Here is a 23,879-nt window from a genome sequence, read left to right on the forward strand (position 1 = left end):
AATGGATGTTTTCTTCAAAATCTAGATCAATAAAGCTACGCTGTTATTAAGGTGATAACGCCTAATAACGTCTAAGGACACCGCTCCTGCTCCTCTCCACTGTTATTGCACGTTATAGGTATTATTGTTGCTTCCTGTTACGACCACAACATTTGGTAACAACGTTTCCTTTTTCTTTTTTTGGCTTTTTCTGCTAATAGACGTGTGGACTTTGCCCACTTCTATCACTCTAATATTGCTACTTATATAGGTGGTCATACTAATAATCATTAATAACAATCGAAATCCGAATTGATATCGTGTTTTTAGCTTCCTTTGGAAGTATGCGAGGAATCTTCGTTGTGGATGAAGTGACGCATAACAAGCTTGGTCGGTCCATTCTGCATTCCATGTCAGATTTGCTTTCCCATGACACCCTACGGGAAGCTTCAGTGAGCCCTACTACACTGACCCTTGTACTACTACTACACACTCACTTCTATTTAACGAAGAAAGTTGATGTATTAGTCCTCAACTAAACCAAGATTTCGATTAGCACTCTAGAAGAACATGATAATGAAGGATGTGACTCAGTTAGGGTCTGTAATGGCCGGTTTGATGTTCGTGTGGGCAATATTCCAGCAATGGTTTCCAGAAGAGCTTGGTAATCATATTCAAAACTATTTTCGAAGACTTGGAAGTTATTTCTACCCTTATATCACCATCACTTTTCCTGAATACCAATCGGGTGAGTTCAAACGAAGCAAGGCCTATATTGCAATCGAACGATACCTAGCCATCAACTCCTCCGATAGAGCTAAAAAGCTCAAAGCAAATGTTATTAAGGACGGAAAATCTGTTGTCCTAAGCATGGACGACTACGAAGAGGTCACAGATGAGTTCGAAGGCATGAAAATCTGGTGGAGTTCGAGCATAACCATCTCGCAACAACGGTCTCTCTTTACTAACGATGATGGCGAGAAGCGATCCTACAAGCTCACTTGCCATCGTAAACACAGAGAGATCATCACCAAAGTCTACCTGCACCATGTGCTTGATGAAGGAAAGGCCATTGTCATGAAAAGCAGGCAACGAAAGCTCTATACCAATGGCAACATGACCTCGTGGAATCACATCATATTCGAGCACCCTTCTACTTTTGATACTCTTGCAATGCACCCGGAAAAGAAGAAGGATATTTTGGATGATCTGATGACATTCATCAAGTCTAAAGATTACTACAAGAAGGTGGGAAGGTCATGGAAGCGAGGATATCTTCTTTATGGTCCCCCAGGAACGGGAAAGTCTAGCATGATTGCTGCCATGGCTAACCTTCTTGATTACGATATCTATGATCTTGAATTAACCTCCGTGAGTAATAACACAGATTTGAAGAAGCTACTCATCGGCACAACAAGTAAGTCGATAATTGTGATAGAGGATATCGACTGTTCACTTGATCTCACTGGTCAAAGAAAGAAGAAGAAGGAGAAGAAGCAGAAGGAGAAGGAGAAGGAGAAGGAGAAGAATCCGGCTCAGAAAAAGGAAAAAGATAAGATAAAGGGTAGTGAAGTAACTTTGTCTGGGTTGTTGAACTTCATTGATGGGTTATGGTCGGCTTGTGGTAGTGAAAGACTGATCGTGTTCACTACGAATCACCTTGAAAAGCTTGACCCTGCTCTTATTAGGAGAGGAAGAATGGATAAGCATATCGAGCTTTCCTATTGTTGTTTCGAAACGTTTAAGGTGTTGGCCAAAAACTATTTGGATCTTGAATCACACGACTTGTTTTCACCCATCAGTCGACTACTGGAGGAGACAAACATTAGTCCAGCTGATGTTGCCGAAAATTTGATGCCAAAATCATCTCAAGAGAATGCCGAGAGTTGTTTAAAGCACCTGATCAAAGTTCTGAATAATTCAAAAGAAGAAGCAAGGCTGAAAGCTATGGAAGATTCTAGGGTTAAAGCTTCCCAATCAGAATCAAGTATTGTAGAATCAAGCGATGAAGAATCAAGTGACGGAGAGGGTTGATTTCCAAATGGGACAGGGTTTTTCAGTCTATAGCTATTGTAATGTTAGCATATAAAATATTATTATTATTATTATTATTATTATTATTGTTTCTTTAATTAACAGTTTAGGTAAGTTAACGCTTAGATTGATTGTGTATTTTTAACTCTTATTATCTCTTTTTGTGTAATCTTTCTGTTGTAATAAAAGAGTATTTTATTTTATTATATATTATTTATTTATTTATATTTGTCATTTGTTACCATCTATTATTAGTATTATATATCTCATAACTAATAATTAATGTCTTGTTCTTTTGTCAACTTATGAATTGTTTGTTTTAAATTTTAAATTTTAAATGTTTTATCTTAATTATATTAAATTAATAACATTATAATAAAAAATTAAATTAAATTAATACAGATCAAAAGATGATTTAGTTTAATGTATTTATTTAAGTCAACGATTATAATTTTATGTAATTAAAAAATATATCTTAATTAATAATTTATTTAAATAATTAATTAATAATTTTGAATTTTTATTAGAAAAAATTAATTAATTTTATAACTATGATTCACAAGATTCATAAACCAGTTTAGCTTATAAATTTAGTGTCTTTACGTGTTAAAGTATAGTATATACCCGATATTTTTTAAAATATTTCGGTGTAGATTTTCTGTAAATAGTACTGATAATACTTTTTAAGGACATTTTATTTTGCTAGAAAATTTTTCCTCAAAAATTGATGATAGTCATCGGTTAAATTTACCTATACATAAGTTATATCAATGTCAGGAGTAAATTACCTCTAAAGAAAAATTGAGCACCTATGTGTTAGTAAGTAGGTAGGTTTTACATTAAGGAACAGGTAAATAATTTGGGATTTTAGTGTATTTTCGTAACTTAAGAACTTTTAATTGTGACTTTTATCATAATACCATTGTTTTTCTTACCATCATCATATTTACCCTGATACAATCATGGGAAACAGATGTGAAAGAGAGATAGAGAGAGGATGAGAAAACTTGTCAAACTTTCTTCTTGGTTCGCTATCAAATCTTGAACTAAAAAGTGGGGATAAATTATATAAACACAAACAACACATGTCTAATCAAAAGGGTGTGAATGTAGAAAATGGGTAAGAAGGGCAATTATTTTTTTATTTTATTTATTTATTTATTTATTTATTTATTTATTTATTTATTTTTTCAGTTTCTTAGTTCTCTATATTTAGGACTGCAAAAAGCCAACACAACCTTGGTTCTTTCTTTCTTTATTGATTATCTTTATTTTTTCAATATCCGTTTGTTGAAATTAAAAAACACTATTAACATGAAGCAAACATTAAGAATTTCAATAAGATCTAGCTTGCCAAAACAGGTTTCAATAACTCTTATGTTTAAAAACTATCATACTATTAAAATTCTAACCAAAAAAAGGATATACAATAAAGTCTTAATATTTTCAATGATTCGACCAAAAAGTTCAAAACTTTATTTTTTGACTGTAAAGTCCTGATGAACGGTTTGACCAGAAAGTCCTAAACTTTATTCTTTTGACAGTAAAGTCTTAATTACCAACTAACCAGGAAAAAATGATAAACGTGTCAAAAATTGCTAGTAGTTAGGATTTTACTATAAAAAATGTTTATGATTTTTTGTAATATATTGACATTTTAGTATATATTTCCATAATATTGTAGTTGATGGCACTTTCACATAATAGAATTAAAAAGAGAATAGAAAAAAAAAAAAAAAACACCTTGTTAAGCTAAACTGGGGTTGTCAAGATCGGTCCTATATGAATTGGGAAAATGACTTATTAAGGTAACTAACTATTTCAATTGTCCATATATAGGTAATGTTCTTTTTTTTTTGTACACATTAAGGTAACTAACTTGTTTTGTTTGTTCACATTTAGGTAATATGACCGGCTATCACCTGTTTTTGCTTATGTGGCATCCACCTGGCATATGACTTGAATACGTTGCACCTACGTGGCATGGTGCATATATGAGAAAATGACTTATTAAGGTAACTAACTATTTCACTTGTCCATATATAGGTAATGTTTTTTTTTTGTACACATTAAGGTAACTAACTTGTCTTGTTTGTTCACATTTAGGTAATATAACCGGCTATCACATGTTTTTGCTTATGTGGCATCCACCTGGCATATGACTTGAATACGTTGCACCTACGTGGCATCCACCTGGCATATGACTTGTTTTGTTTCTTCTTCCTCATCTTATTCTTCAAAACAACAAGATGAATTTCAAGCTGATCATCCATGTGATTGCGGCTTACCATCTCGTGTGAAGATTTCAAGAACTCCTGACAACCATGGAAGAAAATTTAGAGTTTGTCAAAACTCGATGGTAAATCAATATTGTTGAATATGTTGCAGGAGTTCTTGAAATCTTCACACGAGATGGTAAACCGCAATCACATAGATGATCAACTTGAAATTCATCTTGTCATTTTGAAGAATAAGATGAGGAAGAAGAAGCCATCGTCGATCGATCTAGGGTTTAGAATTAGAGGTGGAATCGTATGACACAGTTATAGTGTAATCGAATGAAGACAATATATGCACCATGCCACGTAGGTGCAACGTATTCAAGTCATATGCCAGGTGGATGCCACATAAGCAAAAACATGTGATAGCCAGTCATATTACCTAAATGTGAACAAACAAAACAAGTTAGTTACCTTAATGTGTACAAAAAAAAGAACATTACCTATATATGGACAACTGAAATAGTTAGTTACCTTAATAAATCATTTTCCCATATATGCACCATGCCACGTAGGTGCAACGTATTCAAGTCATATGCCAGGTGGATGCCACATAAGCAAAAACAGGTAATAGCCGGTCATATTACCTAAATGTGAACAAACAAAACAAGTTAGTTACCTTAATGTGTACAAAAAAAAGAACATTACCTATATATGGACAATTGAAATAGTTAATTACCTTAATAAGTCATTTTCCCTATATGAATTTATCTCCATTAAACTTTCGGACGTTTAAGAAGACAACTACTTTTTCAATCGTATATAAAAATTAAAAATCAAACATAAAAAGCTCGTTAGAACTCAAATAAGAATATAACTGAAAACCATGTTTTGTAGTTATTTAGAACATAAAATTGTGATTTAACTAAAATTATTAATTGTTTTATAAAGTGTTTATGTCATTTAAGACTACATCTATAATAATGAGATGTTTTGTAATTTTATAAAATTGTAATGTAATTTGAAATCATGATTTTTAAAATACAAGGGTTTGTGTCATTAAACAGTAAATTTATATGAGTAGGTTATTTTGAAGTTTTCATTCAATTCTATGAAAATGTTTTTTTAATGGTTAAACAAATACTTCCATTCCAATGATGAATAAATTATACTTTCTCTGTCCTAAAATTATAGTCCATCTCTTCTTTTTGATTTGTCCCTAAATAATAGTCCGCTTCTAAAAATAAATAACATTTTTACCAACATACCTTTTCATTATTACTTAACCAACTAAACATTAAATGAAAACTAAGGACAAAACTATCATTTTATTGTATAAAGTTAGTGGTAATAAATGTTTCCTTTATCTGTATTTTTTTTTGTCTGTGGACAATAATTTTGGGATGGAGATAGTACTTGTTAAATGTGATTCGAGCATCTGAAGCATTCTTATGAAATATTTGTGTAACACCTGGTTCTGAAAGTGCTTTGTTACTAGGGGTTGCGGCCCAATCATCAATTGTCATGAGATTAGGCCCTTGGGAAAGGAAGGTTTTGGCCCATTTCGGATGTGAGTATTAGGGCATACGAGATCTAAGTATTTGATTGTGGCTTCGAAGGCCAAGGGCATACTCGTAAATTGACATCTCGGTCTTCTGAATATTTCGGGATCTTGTTCGGGAAGTTTTAGGTAATGAGGAGTTACTCGCATCGTAGGGTTTCTTGCCACCTTTTCGTGGATATAAAGTTCGTCAGAAACAGACTAAGAACGAAGAAGTTATAGCACTTGGAAGTTATTGGCAGTTTTAGTCCTTAATGAAGATTTGTGGCATGGTGGTCCTATGCATGCATGGAATGCATGCGTCTGCTAGCTGGGTACACCCAGCGTAAGCTGGGTTACGCCCCGCGTATAAGGGAAGATGGTTGCGGGTGCGGAGAGGCGTACGCCTAATGTATGTCCAAAGTCCCTAAACCCTAAATTTTAGGGTATGCCACTATATAAAGAACATTATACCCTTAAGGATCAACCTCTTTCTCACCCTTAGATAGTTTTCACGAAACCCTAATCTTATTTGAGTGTTCTTGGAGCTAAGAAGGCAATTAGAGATCATTTTGGTGTTGTGGACCCATTTTCCAACCAAGTAAAGAGCAAGCAAGGTGATGGTTCAAAGGAGAGGTTGTAGATCTGGGATTGTTGCTTCATTTTTGACAATTTCAAGGTATAAAGATCTGAACTTGGTGGTTACTTCCTTAGATCTCTTAGGTTGAGTTTTTTGACAATTTTGGTCCAAAGGATGATGCTTTATGGTTTAAATCTGATTCCTAGGCTTGGAGTTGCCACCCTCAGTGTTAAATGAGTCCCTAAGGTAGAAAGTTGTCACATTAAGTGTCTTTAATGAGTTCATGCATGAGATCTAGCCAATTCTATGGAATTTTGTTGCTATATTCCAATTTTGGGTTTATTTTGTGTGTTGCAAACCACCAAGTAATCGACTTTATGGATTAAGATGTTGACAAGGACTTGGATTTGTGATTGTAACTTCTGGATTAGAGTATTAAGCACTCAATGGGAAAAGTGGCTTAACAAGGAAGTATGTTGGGCGTACATGTAGGTACGCATAGCATACACACCATTCAGCCAGTACGCTTAGTGTACAAAGGAGTACGCCCCGCATGGGCTTGACGTGTTTTGGGCCATGCTTTGGACTTCGGGTCTTTGGGCCTCAGCGGGTCATCTTAAGTCAGATAATTTAGGACAAGAGTATGCTTGGGCTTAAGGAAAGGCTCATTAAAGGGATTGGGCTCAATTTAACAAATTAGGCCATTAGTGGGCTTGGGAAGCCTACTTAGTGTTGGGCCTTTTTGTATTATGGTTTTGGGCCTTAGATATAGACCAAGTTGGACTAGGGGTAAAATGGTCATTTTACCCTAAAGAGGATTATTTTTTGGACTAATTCTTATTTTGGGTAATGGTAGCTCGGGGAGTCGAGAGATCAGTAGTTCGGGGATCTGCTAGCTAGCAGCGAAAGGTTTATTCACAAGATTCTACAGTCAGCTTGTGATGTCAATTTTCTCCTGTAGGAACGAGTCTAAGGCACCAATTCCGGCCCGTTTATGTATGTTAGTGTATTCCGGATTTAGATCCGATGTTGAATTTATCCCAATGTAGTTTTTATGCTTCCGGATTACGGTCCGATGTCGGGCGGGACCTGAGGAAGGTTTACATGCATGTTCCGAACTACAGTTCAATGTTAGGTGATACCCGAGGAAGGGATGCATGTTTAGTTATACTTGTTGTCTTTGTGATACTTGTATGTGCCTGGTAGGGATATGAGTGTGAACCGTATCTCATCACTAGCTGAGTATGGACGGGGTTCCATATCTCATTAGTAGCAGAGTAGGGGCGGGGCCCAAGATAGGCGGGGCCTTAAGACTAGCAATTATAGTGTCGTGTTGCCTGTTATGTACTAGCTTGATTATGATCATATGTTTGCATTTGTATAGTGGGCGGGGCCTGATGTCGGATGCGTCCGATGTCGGGCGGGGCCTGAGGTAGCGGGTTAGGCTCAATGTTTGTAGTATGTGATTACATGTATGGTATGTGGTAGTTTGGGGAGACTCACTAAGTTTCGTGCTTATGATTTTTAGTTTTGGTTTCAGGTACTTCTAGTTGCAAAGAGAAGAGCTCGGGATGACTGCATTGCACACACCAAAATGTTTTAGCCTGGGATGTTTACTCTAATGTTTTGAAACTCTGATAACAATGTTTGAGATATTATAACTTATGTTTTGAGGAAATGGGTTGATAACTGTGGTTTTACTATTAAATTAAAATAAAATTTTTGGACTGTATTTTTGGGATGTTACAATTTGGAGTACTTAGATCTTAATGGAGCACTTGAGGTTCATGGAGCAACTAACAAAGGAACGTATCAAGTGGCAAAGAAACAAATCTTCCAAAAGGAGGTTTGGAGCAACTTGGATTGGTTTGGAGCAACTGGGAGTGGCTTGGAGCAACATGAAGCACTTGGAGAAACATGGAGCACTTGGAGCAACATGGAATATCAAGTTGCGCCATGTGGAAGGAAATTGCGCCATCCTTGGGGAAGTTGCGCCAAGGTGATGTTAAGCCAAGGAGATGTTGAGCCATGAAGATGTTGTTGCTCCATCAAAAAGGGAAGTTGCACCATGGAGGAGATGTTGCGCCATCATGAACCATTTTGGTACATGATGCGCCATCTTGATTCCTTTGTTGTGCCATGTTGATCCACGTATGCTTAGATGATGACCATGCTCAATAAATACACCATGTTCTGCCACCATGATGGATGTTGGACCATTAGTGTGTTAGTTAAGGACTTCGTTTTCTTTTTTGAATATTCTTGTAAGAAAATTGACGCATTCCAAAAATCATGACCAAAATTTTCATTTTTAATTATTATATAAAACCATAGTTATCAAAATCATCTCATCAAAACACAAGTCAAAACATCATAAACGGTATATCCACATAAAAACAGCTGTTAAATATATCAATGTAAACATCTCAGGCTAAATATCATGGTGTGCGCAATGCAGTCATCCCGAGCTCCTCCATTTGCTACCGGAAGTAACTGAAACCAAAATTGAAAACTATAAGCACGAAGCTTAGTGAGTCTCCCCAAACTACCACATACCATACATATAACATACAACTAGGAGATACGAGCCCTGCCCACACTCAAGGAGATACGGGCCTCCCCCATATTCGGATAACAGGCCCCACCCTATGAAATACGGTCCCCACCCATACTTAGTGAGATACAAGCCCCACCCACACTCGGCTGTCTAGGAGATACGGGCCCTGCCCATACTCGACTATATAGGAGATACGGGCCCCACCCACACTCAACTAATAGTGAGATTCAGGTCCCGCCCACACTCAACTAACTAAGAAACACATATAAGTATCACACAAACAACAAGTATAACAAAATCTAGCAATCCATTTCGTATCCATACTCAAATAATGCTAACATACGGGCCCTTCCCACACTTAGCTACTAATCAGCACACATAACATACACAGGCCGACATTGGTGCCTTCGAATCCTTCAATCCAGGAGGAAATTCACCTCAAATTTCGGATGATATTTGGAACGTCTCTACCTGGAATCAGCTCTACTCACTCCATGAACCAAAAAACCCCATAGATACCGTTTTATACTCATAACCCTTTTGGGTCAACTTTGTTCAAAGTCAAAGTCAACGGTCCGAGTTGACTCAACTCGTCGAGTTTACTCCTCAACTCGGCAAGTTCCCATAAATCACAGAATCGTGAAATCGCGATCCAACTGGTTGAGTTTTCCTCCAACTCGCCAAGTTTCTCCTTCTAAATAGAATTGAGACTTTCCCAGTACAACTCATTGAGTTCGATTGTGGACTCGTTGAGTTCCTTCCTTTTCAACAAAATCGGGAACATTGCAAACCAACTCGCCGAGTTCCTTTATGGACTCGTCGCGTTCATCAGTCTGTCAAGCCTTCTTAATACATTAAGCCCTTATTCTTCAATTCCAAGTCACATATTCTAGATCTAGGCCGAAAATACATCTAGGAGGGTAAAGTTTCCAACTTTACCCATTAAAACCCACTCTAGGAGAAATAAGCTCTAACCCTAACTCCGAAAGGCTAAGGTCTTGATCCAAAATCAACCAAAACTACAATGTAGACCATGAGGTCATAGATCTGGACTCTAGGGACTAAATGATCACGTAAAGTCTTAAAATTTATCCTCATGCATGGTCATAGAAGCTTCAAAAGGCCAAAATGATGGTATGAAGATTGCATGGGGTCTCCATGGCCATAAAGTTGGCACCTTTATGCCACGGAAACCCCTCAAAACCTTGGATCTGAAGTGGTAACCCATTTAGGACGTTGAAATCCCAAGAATCGTGATATTTGGACCAATTAAGCAAAATAACCCCAAAAAGGAAATATGCTAAACTATAAAGCAAGGTTCACGTTTTATACCAGCAAAATATCGTAAATGAGGCAAGGGTTCTGGATCTACAAACTCAATCTTGTCTCCTCAAGCTTCTCTTTCTTCCAATGGCTTCAATGCATACACTAAAACACTTAGAATGGCTCACAAACACTCACAATAGGATTAGGGTTTCAAGATTTAGGTTTTGGGTCTTGGAGGTTGGAAATGAGACCAACATGAAAGGTTTAAGGTGTTTAAATAGGGTGGAAACCCCAGAAATTAGGGTTTCATCCCTGCCAGCCTACTCGTCGAGTTGAGTCCTCCCAATTCGTCGAGTAGGATACTTAAATTACGCGGCCCTTAAGATCTCTACTCGACGAGTTTGGGGCTACCAAATCGTCGAGTTGCTCTATAAAATGGAATAAGTTTAAGTTAAATACATACCAGGAACCAGGCGTTACAAAAATGTTAGTAATAAACGTAGTGGTTTAGGCCCGAGTTGGACTCGATTCCCTTAAATAGATTCTCCGTTTGTTCCCAGGGTACAACAACCTTAACAGTGTGTAATGCTGGATATATCCACTTACCTGAAAGAGTCACCGGAAGCTGGTGTATAGAGAAGGAGGAGAAAAAAGAGTATTTTCATTCGTCTGTTAAATGAGACGGTGGAGGTCTCCTTTTATATTTGAACATGTAACAACAAAAAATCAATTCGTCATTAAGGAATTAATTGAGGCATTAAATGCCAATAAATACATAATTAATGGATCAGTTACAAAATTCAAACTACGGACCAAAACTGTAATGTTTAGAAAAAACGAGCGTTACGTAAGCTCGATTTTTTTGGAGCTGCATTCGTGTCTGCAAGTCGCACCCATGCGCAAGTTCGTTGATTTTAGTCTACGAAATCCAAGATTTTCACCCCCACCCCCATGCGGACGGGTAGGTCTTGAAGTAAAACCATAGACACAAGCTTGTAAGCCTTTCATGTATTCAAGCTTATAAGCCTAGTTGAGTTTGGCCTTCCTACTAATGTGGGACTCCTTCCCCACATTCATCTCTTTTGCTAACTTTATCCTCAAATACCCATCTTTGATTATCAATATCTCATTCAAATATACTCCATTTCGGACATATAATATATCGTTTCGAACTTCTCATGGAGGAGATCACAAACCCACTTAGATTTAATTATATATACAACATATGTATATATTTATATACGTCCAAATCTAGTAAAAATATAAATATTTATACTAAATGTTCCAATAATCCCCCGCATGAGTGGAGATCGATCTCTGCATATCAATTTCCAAACGAAATTTTCAACAGTTGAATCCTACATAGGATGGGTAGGTACTACCCTTTGAACCTTACCTTAAGAATTACACTTAATCGCCTAGCGGTTAGTAGATCTCGATGTCTTTGAACTGAACTGCCATTTGTGTAGATGATGATATAATTCTCAAAGGACTTTCCCAGACAAAGTCATATACTCATAGAGATGTTTGTTTTGTCCATGAACACTAACCTGGTTCTGCAAGAACATTAGCAATTATGCCCCCATAATTCCCTTCGAAGCGACCCTAGTTCTCTCTCACATAAGTGATTCCAAGAATCATTATAAACCATATGTTTAGCCTAATTTTGTCACTACATATAGGATAGGAATGGACTTGGAAGTAATGGTCGTTCCCCCACAGTGACCTACCTCATTCATACAAAGAGTACATGAAGACTTTTTTCGCAACTCGACATAAAGGGAAAGATTGTTAGGTCTCAAAGTTTATTGTATGTTGTGTCAGAGCATGTTGCGAAATCTTTTACTGTTACATTTTAGTATTCATTGTTTAGTGTTGTTTCTTTGTATGTGTGACATCCCTATTTTCACGGCTAGAAAAGACCGATTTTGTTTATGCTTTATAAAAATCAGAGTACTTCTTTTAATAAAAATGTTGCGGAATTTGTTCCCATTAAAACATGATAAATATGTTATCAAAGCATTTCCGAAGAAATTTATTCATTTTAAAAAATTTGGGATGTCATCGTCAATACAGAAACATAAGCATAAACAAAACTTACATTCATTATCACTAGTGATTTATATCTTCTTAATTTCTCAGTGTAATGTGACTTCATATTAACACCTGTGATAGAAATAAACTGAGTGAGTCAGGTTGGGAAACCTGGTGAGTACATAGGGTTTGCAACCCACAATAATATAATTATTATGTTTAATCATCAAACAATTAACCCAATTACCCATCCCCATTATCTTCTTTACTCTTAAGAATCTACCATAAGAATCAACTATTCCTCATTCATTCTTTCCTAAGGATTATCCTAAGGGATAAGCATGAAATCCATCGTTGCCAGGGTTTACTCAACATACACTAAGTCCATAGTTTCCAGGGTTTGCTCATCGGGCACTAAATCCATAGTTGTCAGGGTTATCTCGTTTATCGACAATATGGTTTCTCAGAATCGACTCGCAATACATCTTAATGAGTTTTTACCTCGTTTATCGACAATATCGTTTTCGAGAATCCACTCGCAATACATGTCAATGGGTTTTTAGAGTACAGATGGTGAATACACAGTTCAAATAACACCTATAGGTTGTGAGCCTGTTAGTGTTCCACTGGACTGTCTAGAATAGTTCGTGGTTGTCATCCATACTCTGCTAGATGACGGGGGCCAACATTTGGGTAAAAGGCTTCTCTCATGGTTCACCTCTCACCCTTATCTTATGGTCTATGTCATCTCTCATCAGTTTGTTTTTGTCACACAACAACTATTTCATCTAACCATATTTTAACCAACACATTTTGTAGATATAAAATACATATACAGTTTAAATCATTTAAAACATGCATAAAATCGTTCATCCAACATAGATAACAAGTATATAGATAATATGCACACATAGCACGTAATTTATTTAAAATAATTAATATCTATGTATAAGCAGAAAGTAATTATGCACTCACTTGTTAAGGTGGTGATTCTGAATTCAGAAAACGCTTCGTTACTCTTAAAACAATTTCCCTCAACAAAACCTAGTATCATTACCACTAGGGTTTAGTTTAATATTTACCGAGACTAATTAATAGTCTAGTTATTATTAGTATTATATAAGCACTAAAAATACTTATATAACCCATAATAATAGCCCAAATACTTATTATAAGTTCCTAATAACATTAATATAATTAAATAAAAGCTATATTAAAAATAGCGTAGATGTAGCTTACTTACAGCGGGTTTTATAGAAAACTGGGCTTCGTTGGAGCAGCATTCCCGAGCCAAAAGGCTCCTCTTCTCGGAGCTTCCCGATGCTCCGGAACTTGCTTCTAACACCTTTTAGGTGCTAGGGAAAAACCTTGAAGGTTTAGGGGTATTTGGGTGGAAAAAAGTGGAGAGTTGTGAAGAAAATGGGAGATTTGCGCATCTATTTATAGGCTGCCAGCGCCGAGTACACTGAGCGTACTAAAAAATTACGCTGAGCATACTCAAAAATTATGTTGAGCGTAATGGGTTTTTAAGGGTTACGCTGTGCGTACTCAAAATTACGCTGGGCGTAATGTGCCATGTGTCACCAACAGGTGGCTAGCCTTGGGGAGGAAGTAACGGCTGTGATCGCGCCACGTCACACAAACTCGCACAACACCCTCCCGACTTAGAAAAATAATAACTATCGCATAAGATCTCCGTTTTAGATGTTATTTATATCCACGCGTATGTGGGATCATAATCTACAACTTTCGTTTAGACTCCGTCGGCTAATTCTTGACTGATCTTAAATTTAACAGTATGAGGAGATTAGACTGTTAAATGATCGCGAAAAATTCGTAACTCCATCATACGGACTCCGTTTTCGTCTGTCTTTTTATCTTTGAGTTCCTATTAATGAGATCTTAAACTCTTATTTAGGTCGCATAGGCAAAAAACCGCTCAAACTAAAATTCGAGTTTCGAGTCGTGCACTGCTATGCCAAATCTTAGAAAATTCATTACTTTCTTCACACGAAGTCAGATTTGGGAGTTCTTTTTTTTATATGTTCTCGGATTAACGTATGCTACAAAATTTGTTTAGATTATTAAGGCTAAAAACTCCTCTATCGTACATTCACTATTTACGTCTCCCGGTACCGTGTCGGTTTTGCCGAAAAACTTCGACGGGCCATAACTTCTTCGTTATAACTCGGATTTCGGCGTTCTTCATATGTACGAAACCATTGTAACATATACTACCACTTGGTTAAGATTATTCTTTCTAAATAATCTTCCATCAAAATCTTGTTTTTGATGCTCATTATCTCTAAATTTATTAGCCCGGATCTACGGGCGTTACAGTATGTTCTAAAATTTTCTACACTTTAGGTTCCAGAGTGAACATTGCTTAATTGTTGTACAACTTGTCACTGCCTAGGTGTCATAACCTTAGGGGGTGTTCTCTAATTGACTCCCTTTTGTCAACCTATAAATAAGGATATTGGTTAGAAGGTAGAGTAAGTCTTTTGTAAGTTGTTACAGTCAATAGTTGTAATCGAGCTTTCTTACTCTAAATCAAATCAGAAAATTATTTACATTTTCGTGTAACCATTTCTTGCATTCAAAGATGATTTAATACATTTGGATTATAAAAATCGTACCAATAGATAATTATGGATATGAACTGGAGTTGAGTTGTTTGATTTTTTTTTGTGAGTTTGATCCAACTAACTTTGCTGCGTAATGAGAAATTTTTTTGGGCTTTAATTGTTTATAGAGGTTTTTATTGATTTTCTGGGTTTTAACATTTATAGAGGATGTTGTTTATTTACATTGGGAATTTTTCTAGGTTTCATCTCTGATAGGCGAGGATGGTTGATGTCGTGAAGAGGTGTTCGAAGATGAAAGAGAAGTAAATGAGACAAATAAAGGTTAAGTTGGATAGGAGTTAGGTAGGGTGGTTTATTAATTTTACTTTCTTTTATGTGGATAATGGACCAAACCACATTAAAGTCTCAATTCACGATTTGACAAGAAAGTCCTAAACTTTATGTTTTTTACAGTAAAGTCCTAATTACCGGCTAATCGACAAAAAAGGGTAAGCATGTCAAAAACTGCAAGTAATTAGGATTTTACTGTAAAAAAATAAAATTTAAGACTTTCTTGTCAAATCGTTGAAAATATTAGGACTTTAGTGTATATATCCCTGATATCCCATAAAAATATGTGAAAAAGGTTTAATAGTAGGAACAAGCATGACATGTTTTAAACATCTATGAGAACAAATGGTATGGATGTTTGGTCAAGATATAGTCCTCTCTCATAAATGAAGGTTTTTTTGCCACTTGCCGTACTTTTATTCAATTTTGCCGAATGTTATTTTGTGGTTATTTTGATTAATTTTTTTTTCCACATGTCATTTTATAAGTTTTTTTTATTTTATTAAATTCCAAATAATATTTTAATGTAATAATTGCAATAAATGTAGTAATAAATAGATATTAATTTCACTAATAAACTTACCTTTTAATTTTAAAATTCCCAAAATTAAAGCTCATTAGTTTCTTTTTCTTTATTTAAATTATTTGTTTAAATTTAAAAGATAAAAAACTTTTCATCTATAATAAATCATTATTTTTCTTATTTTCATATAAATTCAAAGTTTGTCAAATATTTTGGCTTTTTTTTTTCTTTATTTATAAACTCATTAATACATGAGTCTTAGAACTAGTCATAGAATAAAATTAGAAATTGAGGCAAAAGAAATAAGCTGTATTTGGCAGATTATGAAGTTGATTCTGAAAGGAAAGTCTACTTTGGTCCTTATGTTGGTTTTTGATAATTTAATATTTATTGGAATAGGAATTTAGGACTAAAGTCTACTTTGGTCCTTATGTTGGTTTTTGGTAATTTAATATTTATTGGAATAGGAATTTAGGACTAAATGGTACTGAAACCGGAATCAATATCTTGAATATCTTTTATATTCATAAATAAAATATGATCACTTGGTTTACTGGTTGGGAAAGGTAATTATGTAAAAAGACTTATAAAAATCAACGTCAAAGATGGATATCCGTTTGATGAAAATAGTTTTGGAGATAAGTTTTGTACTCCTATCAGGTACAAGCCTTTTCATGCAATTACGGAGAAGGGGCATTTTGGTCAAAATCACTATTCGACACTTTCATGTTAAGTCCTTTTGTCTATTACATTAGGATTAACAAAGGAGGCCAAGTTCAACTTCATAGGTATTCTTTTGTTTAATTTGTTTAAGATTCTATTGATTTCACTTTCACTTATCTACCCTAATAAATGAAAATGTTATTGTCACTTGTCATTCTCTTATTTAATTGACCACATGTCATTTTGTCATAATTTTGAAATATATTTATTTTCCACTTATCAATTACTTCATTATTCATTTCCACTATATCATTAATTTAGTTTCTATAAATTAAACCTACTATAATAACTATTAATTTCAAATTTGAAATTTAAAATTTCAATTTCAAATAAATTTACATTTTAAACCTTTGTATTTAATATTTTATTATAATAACTCGTTTAGTACACGGGTCTAACAATTAAACGCATAATTTTAATTAATTTATTTTTTGCATGTTTCTTTCATAATTTTCATTCATTTCATATTTCAAATTCAAATAAACTTCTCATTTAATCGTTCCTATTTAACATTATGTTTTAATTAACCCGTATAATATACGGGTTTCACACCTAGTAAAATAATAATTTTAGCGGTGTGGGTTTACATCTTTTGCTTTTAAAAAAAAGACTAATTCCATCGCCTCAAATCCAAATTTTTTAGTTACTTTTTTTTATTATTTCATAAATAGGTTATTTACTTCGGTTATGGAACTTCTGGTGCTTGTGCTTCTATTCTTTGCATTATGTGCCTTTGTTTGAGATTAAATAATTTTTTTACTGGATTTAAAGATCAACAGTGTAATGGAAGGGCATGAGTGTTGAGCATTCAGCTTTGGTATAGGGGCTTATATATAAATGACATAACAAGGCCCGAATTTGGAAGAATATCAAATGTATTAAGGTTACTTTTAGAAATTTATTAAAGTTGAAGATCATTAATGGGTTTAAAGACATTTGTATGTTGATCCGTCTTTTTTAGAGCTGTCAGATGCTTCTTTGTCATGTATTGGGGATGAAGAACTTTTTAATGATGGCGAGAAGACCAGGAATGCTTCAGGGGGTAGTTCACATTTTTTGATTTGCACTAAGATGATATATGAAAGAAAAAATTGTTGGGAATATTAGGGTTTGCGGTGGAGATCTGGATACCAGCTTGGATCTTGATATCACTTTCCGAACTGATATTTCTACCCTATGCCCGGGTTACAAGAAATTCAGACTAGGATAATCCAAACGGACACCTACGTTTCTAGGCACAGAAAATGTAAACTATTATGCTAAAGGGTTATGTGAATGTGTGATGGAAAAACGAGTGCTAAAGAACAACCGTCTTCTGGAAAGGAAGAGTTGTTTATATACTAAACACGATTAGGGTTTCATTAGGGTTGGGCCGTCATTAGTTGCTTTGGAAGCAAGTAATATTAATCCGGATTAGGGTTACCAAAACCTAATGAGTTTCGTTAGTTTTACCATAATTACCCTCAAGAAATTGAATTTTCCATTATGTTCCCACATGCAAAATTCGGTGAAGTTTTGGGACCTCAGCCAGGGGCTTTGCCCCTTGGACCCCGCTAGGGGCGCTGCCCCTTTGGAAACCCCGGACCCGGGGGCACTGCCCCCGGACCCCCGACTAGTCATCGAACCGGCTTCTGACTCGATCTTATACATGTGTGCACTCCGCACAACCCCCGTACATGTATTAGAGTACAAATCATAAAAACCCTTAGCTCACATGTTAGTTCCAGTTACTTAAAATGACATGGTGACACTAAATCACCAACAATCCCTCCCCCATTTTTATTGTAACCCTTGAAAAAACATAACCTTATCAACAACAAACCAAACTAGTACATAATGAAAATATCATAACGATTGAATTTCCACTTAGTATCATACAAATTGCAAATACTCGAGAATCAGGGTGTTCTAAGAATTGAACCCGTCAACCCATTTGAATACTAGAAAGTAAAATACATACTAGTTTACTGAATTTCTAGCATAATACAACTTGACACTATTATAAAGTCGTGTGTCCCAATCCTCTCATGATCGTATCAAGGTCAAATCCACAACCTCTTGAAATGCGGCTACACTTCACAATCACGTAGGTAACTCCTTTCCATGTATCTGCACATACATTTATCAAAGGAATTATTAAGAAGTTAAACTTCAACCTGGCTAACTTGCAGAACCGAACACATACCTGGGATGAATACTTCATGTGTTCTAATCTATAAGTATGAGCTTTCCACATTGAATTCAACACCTAACATTATATTAGGAGGGAAATGGGTGTCTCATCATTATAGAATTAAATGGACTTTAATCCCATCCCGATCACAAACTTGTGCACTAAGTCTCTTGTCAGACCTTTAGTCAAGTGATCTGCCAAATTATGTTGTGATTTCACAAACTCAACCGAAATCACACCATTCATGATTAGTTCTCTAATCATACTATGTCTAACACCTAGTTGTCTAGACTTGCCATTATAAACCTGGCTATATGCCTTAGCCAAAGCGGCAACACTATCACAAAGGATAGAAATAGGTGTTATCGGTTTAGACCACAAAGGAATCTTATAGACTAAATTACTTAGCCACTCTGCTTCTTTACCAGTAGCTGCTAACGCAACAAACTCAAATTCCATTGTCGAGTTTGTAATGCAAGATTGCTTCTTGGAAGCCCAAGAAATGGCACCTCCCCCAAGCAAGAATACCCAACCAGAAGTTGAGGAATGGCCTCCATGTTGGTAATCCAAATCGCATCTGAATGACCTTCTAAAACCGAAAGACTCCCCAAGTAACTCAAACCATAATTCATGGTTCCCTTGAGATACTTAAACACTCTATTCACTGCTTGCCAATGTTGAGCACTAGGATTACTAGTGTACCTGCTCAACTTACCCACAACAAATGCAATATCAGGTTTGGTACTTGTCATGGCATACATCAAGCTACCAATAGCCTTAGAGTATTCCAACTGTGAAATGGGAATACCATTATTTTGCATTAATTTCACACTTAGGTCCATAGGAGTACTCACAGGAGAATAATCGGTAAAATTAAACCGCTTGAGAATTTTCTCAATATAACGATTTTGAGTCATTACCAATCCTTTGTTCATCCTCTTAATTCTTATTCCAAGAATTACATCAGCCTCTCCTACATCTTTCATGAAAAACTTGGATGACAACAATTTCTTTGTTTCATCCACTTGATTTTGGTCGGTGCCAAAAATCAACATGTCATCTACATATAAGCAAATGATCACTCCAGCTCTAGTAGCACCATCAAATCTACTATAAACACATTTGTCACATTGGTTTGTTTTGAAACCAAAAGACAAAATCACCTCATTTTGATGCCATTGTTTAGGCGCTTGTTTTAGCCCATACAAAGATTTGACAAGTTTACAAACCATATGCTCTTTACCGGGAATAATGAAACCTTCTGGTTCTTTCATGTAAACTTCCTCGTCAAGATCACCATTTAAAAAGGCTATATTCACATCCATTTGGTGAATAACCAGATTGTGGATACTTGCCAAGGCAACCAACAATCTAATAGTAGAAATACGTGCAACTAGAGCATACGTATCAAAATAGTCAATACCGACTTTTTGTCTAAAACCTTGAATGACTAACCGGGCTTTGAATTTGTGAATGGTCCCATTAACATTCATTTTCTTTTTGAAAATCCATTTTCAACCAAGAGGTTTAGAACCCGGAGGCAAATCAGACAACACCCATGTATCGTTCTCAAGAATTTATGACATTTCGTCATCAATCGCTTCCTTCCAAAATGCACTATCCCGAGACTCCATGGCCTCTTGATAAGTCTTAGGATCATTTTCAATACTATAGAAATAAGAGTATTCAAGATTAATTTCATCCCTTGAACCTTCCACCAAGTACAGTTGGAAGTCGGATCCGAAATTCTTAGCAATTTGGCCTCTTTTGCTTCTACGAATATCTTGTGGTTCTCGCACGACACCACCATCTTGACTTTCCAAATTTTGCTCTTTATTAGCATCAAAAGTCAGATCCTTAGGCCTTTGAATCGATGAAAACCTCATCTCATCAAAAATTGCGTCCCGCGATTCGATAATAGTGTTAATTGAAACCGAATCATTAGGTTGTATTACATAAAACCTATATGCCTTGGAATGTTCAACATATCCAATGAATATGCAATCAATTCCACGTTCTCCCTAAATTTTCTTTTTGGGCTCGGTAAATTTTACAACTGCCCGACATCCCCAAACCCGAAAATAACTCAAATTCGGCTTTTTCTTGAACCAAAGTTCATATGGGATTGTTTTGTTCCTTTTATTTGGAACCCTATTTAACAAATACCAGGCCTTTAACATGGCCTCTCCCCAGAATCCTTCACTCAATCCCAAGTAAGACAACATCGAGTTTACCATTTCCTTTAAAACTCGATTTTTGCGTTCAACAATGCCATTCTGTTGAGGCGTGTAAGGTGCTGTGGTCTCATGAATGATACCCACTGATTGGAAGTATATGGGATCCATATATTCACCTCCCCTATCAGTCCTAAGACATTTAACCGGAATGCCCAATTGCAATTCCACCTCGGTTTTGTATATTTTGAATTTATCTAAGGCTTCATCCTTAGAGTGCAACAAATACACATAGCAAAACCGAGTGCATTCATAAATAAAAGTGACTACATACTTCTTATTCCAAACAAAACATCAAATAACCTAATTGTCTTTCCAGAAGTAAATTCAAGACACACGACACCTAAACCACAAATAGGAATAAAAGAATCGTCTCCCATTTTCAATAGCGAGCCATCTTCAAACGGAGTTAATGTTTCAAACATCTGTTTATCCTTGCATACATGGTTCATTACTCCGGAGTCAATCCACCAAGCAACATCATCATCCTGCACATAGAATGGTTCAGGGATAAATGAAACATAGTAAACATAATTCTGAGTAGAATTATCAAAGTTAGTAAAAAACTGACCTCCTTTAACTTGGGCCGAAGACCCGTTCACTTTCCCATTGGCTCCACTGTTTCCAGCACCATTGTTGCCTAAATTCACAAGACAATCACGCTTGCAATGTCCAACTTGATTGCACCTCAAACAAACCAGATCCTTTCTCTTTTTGTTGGAGTTGCTTGGGACATGTTCCTGCTTACGTTTGCCATGTCCTTTGTAGTTCTGGTTCCTTGGATTGTTTTCAACCATATAAACCGAGGGTTGTCCAGGTTCAACTTTTCCTTTGGGTTTTTTTTTGTCACTTTCCTTCGCACAAAGAGATTCTTCAATACGAATTTGACTAGCAAGTTGAACCAATGACAGTTCCTCCTTTTGATGTTTCAAGTTATGTTTGAAGTCATTCCAAGATGGAGACAGTTTGTCAATGATAGTGGACACAACTATGGATTCATCTATATTCATTTTGTGCAGTTTAAACTGTCCATATATGCCAAGGAGTTCATTGTACTGTTCAGTGACAGACCTTGAATCTTCCATCTTATAGTTATTAAAGTCAGTAACCAGAAACTTCTTGCTAGAAGCATCCTCAGTAATGTATTTCAGTTCAAGAGTATCCCACAACTCCTTGGCACACAAGGCTTCACTATGGATATCAAATAAAGCATCAGTCATACCATTCAGAATGTGACGTTTGCAGATGTAGTCATCATTGTCCCACTTCTATCTCTTTCTTGTCTCTTCAGCTGTCTCAACAACACCTTCCTCAGGCTCTCCTAGTCTTGGAGTAGTCAGCACGTATGCTGCTTTCAGAGTGGTCAGCATGAAGTGCATCTTTTTCTTCCAGCGCCTGAAATCGACGCCTTCAAACTTCTCCAACCTGGCAAACTTAGTGGTCATCTCGCGGATTAAGTCACCTATCTCCAGAAACAGAAAATATCAGTTCAAATGTTGGGAATATTAGGGTTTGCGGTGGAGATCTGGATACCAGCTTGGATTGTGATATCACTTTCCGAACTGACATTTCTACCTTATGCCTGGGTTACAAGAAATTCAACCTAGGATAATCTAAGCGGACACCTACGTTTCTAGGCACAAAAAACGTAAGCTATTATGCTAAAGGGTTCTGTGAATGTGTGATGGAAAAACGAGAGCTAAAGAACAACCGTCTTCTGGAAAGGAAGAGTTGTTTATATACTAAACACGATTAGGGTTTCATTAGGGTTGGACCGTCATTAGTTGCTTTGGAAGCAAGTAATATTAATCCGGATTAGGGTTACCAAAAACTAACGAGTTTCGTTAGTTTTACCATAATTACCCTCAAGAAATTGAATTTTCCATTATGTTCCCACATGTAAAATTCGGTGAGGTTTTGGGACCCCAGCCAGGGGCTTTGCCCCTTGGACCCCGCTAGGGGCGCTGCGCTAGATCCCGCCAAAGGGGCGCTGCCCCTTTGGAAACCCCGGACCCGGGGGCACTGCCCTGGGACCCCCGACTAGTCATCGAACCGGCTTCTAACTCGATATTATACATGCGTGCACTCTGCACAACCCCTGTACATGTATTAGAGTACAAATCATGAAACCCCTTAGCTCACATGTTAGTTCCAGTTACTTAAAATGACATGGTGATACTAAAATCACCAATGAAAATTGCAAAAATGGTCCATGTGGTAAGTATTTTTTTGGGGTTTTAGTCCAAACCCTGACTTTTTTGGATTCGTAGTCCTTTTGATCTAGTTTCATTACGTTTTTAGTCCCTATTAATAGTGAAATGACTGTAATACCATTAGGGTATTTATTTTCCATTTTTCTTTCATTTCTTTTTAAATCTAATACTAATTTATTTATTTTAATAATTAAAAAAATAACAAGGGGCCCACATTGTCTCCCTCCCTCCCTCTCTCTCTCTCTCTTTATCTCTATCTCTCTCTCTCTCTCTCTCTTGAAGAATTTCATCTTCTTTGTATTCTTCATGCATCCCCAAATCAACACCATAACTGTTCTTCTTCTTCTTCTAGAATTAGTACTTATACACTTAAGAGGTTGTTTAGGTATAAATATTACAGCATCAGGCAGCGGTGATTTTCAGGGGGTTGTGTTCTTTATGTTTTTGAAGGTGAAACATGTTAACTAGGTTCAGATTGATAGAGAAGATGATAGGTTGCTTGAAGTGTTCTTGTTGTGATATTGATTTGAGGGGTAAAGCTTTTTAGATTCTTCTTATTTCGTTATTAATCCTTCTTGGGAATTTTCGGGGTTTTCCAAAATTAGAAGTGGGTTAGATTTTTATTCCCTCTGCTACTGCAACAAATCATGAAAGGGGAGCGAGAAATACAAATGCATATTTGATAGTATCATGTTCATCAAAACTCCATTCAGATCTGCATCTTGTTCATCAAAACCCAATACATCTCCCCTACCCTCCCCTCTTTGGTCACCCCTCTCTCCAATTTATTGTGAAAGATTAGATGATGATTAAGATTCACAGAAGAATCAAATATATATCCAAATTTGTAATACCTTCAAGTCCTACAATTAACAAAACATGAAAC

General features: G+C 36.1%; 1 protein-coding gene across 1 annotated transcript; it reads left to right on the forward strand.

Moving 5' to 3' along the window:
* Positions 1-509: 509 nt before the first annotated feature.
* LOC145056775 (AAA-ATPase At3g28580-like) lies at positions 510-2,221 on the forward strand. Its single transcript, XM_079004497.1, has one exon. It carries the CDS (start codon positions 550-552, stop codon positions 2,011-2,013), a length of 1,464 nt encoding a protein of 487 aa, XP_078860623.1. The 5' UTR covers positions 510-549; the 3' UTR covers positions 2,014-2,221.
* Positions 2,222-23,879: the final 21,658 nt, after the last annotated feature.

The sequence above is a fragment of the Lactuca serriola genome, chromosome 6 (assembly GCF_051521515.1).
Source record: "Lactuca serriola cultivar US96UC23 chromosome 6, Lser_US96UC23_V15, whole genome shotgun sequence".
In the NCBI taxonomy this organism is placed as follows: Eukaryota; Viridiplantae; Streptophyta; class Magnoliopsida; order Asterales; family Asteraceae; genus Lactuca; species Lactuca serriola.

What these genes read in the sequence shown, in the direction of transcription:
- LOC145056775 (XM_079004497.1), top strand. Translation starts at nt 550, where the DNA reads ATGATAATGAAGGATGTGACTCAGTTAGGGTCTGTAATGGCCGGTTTG.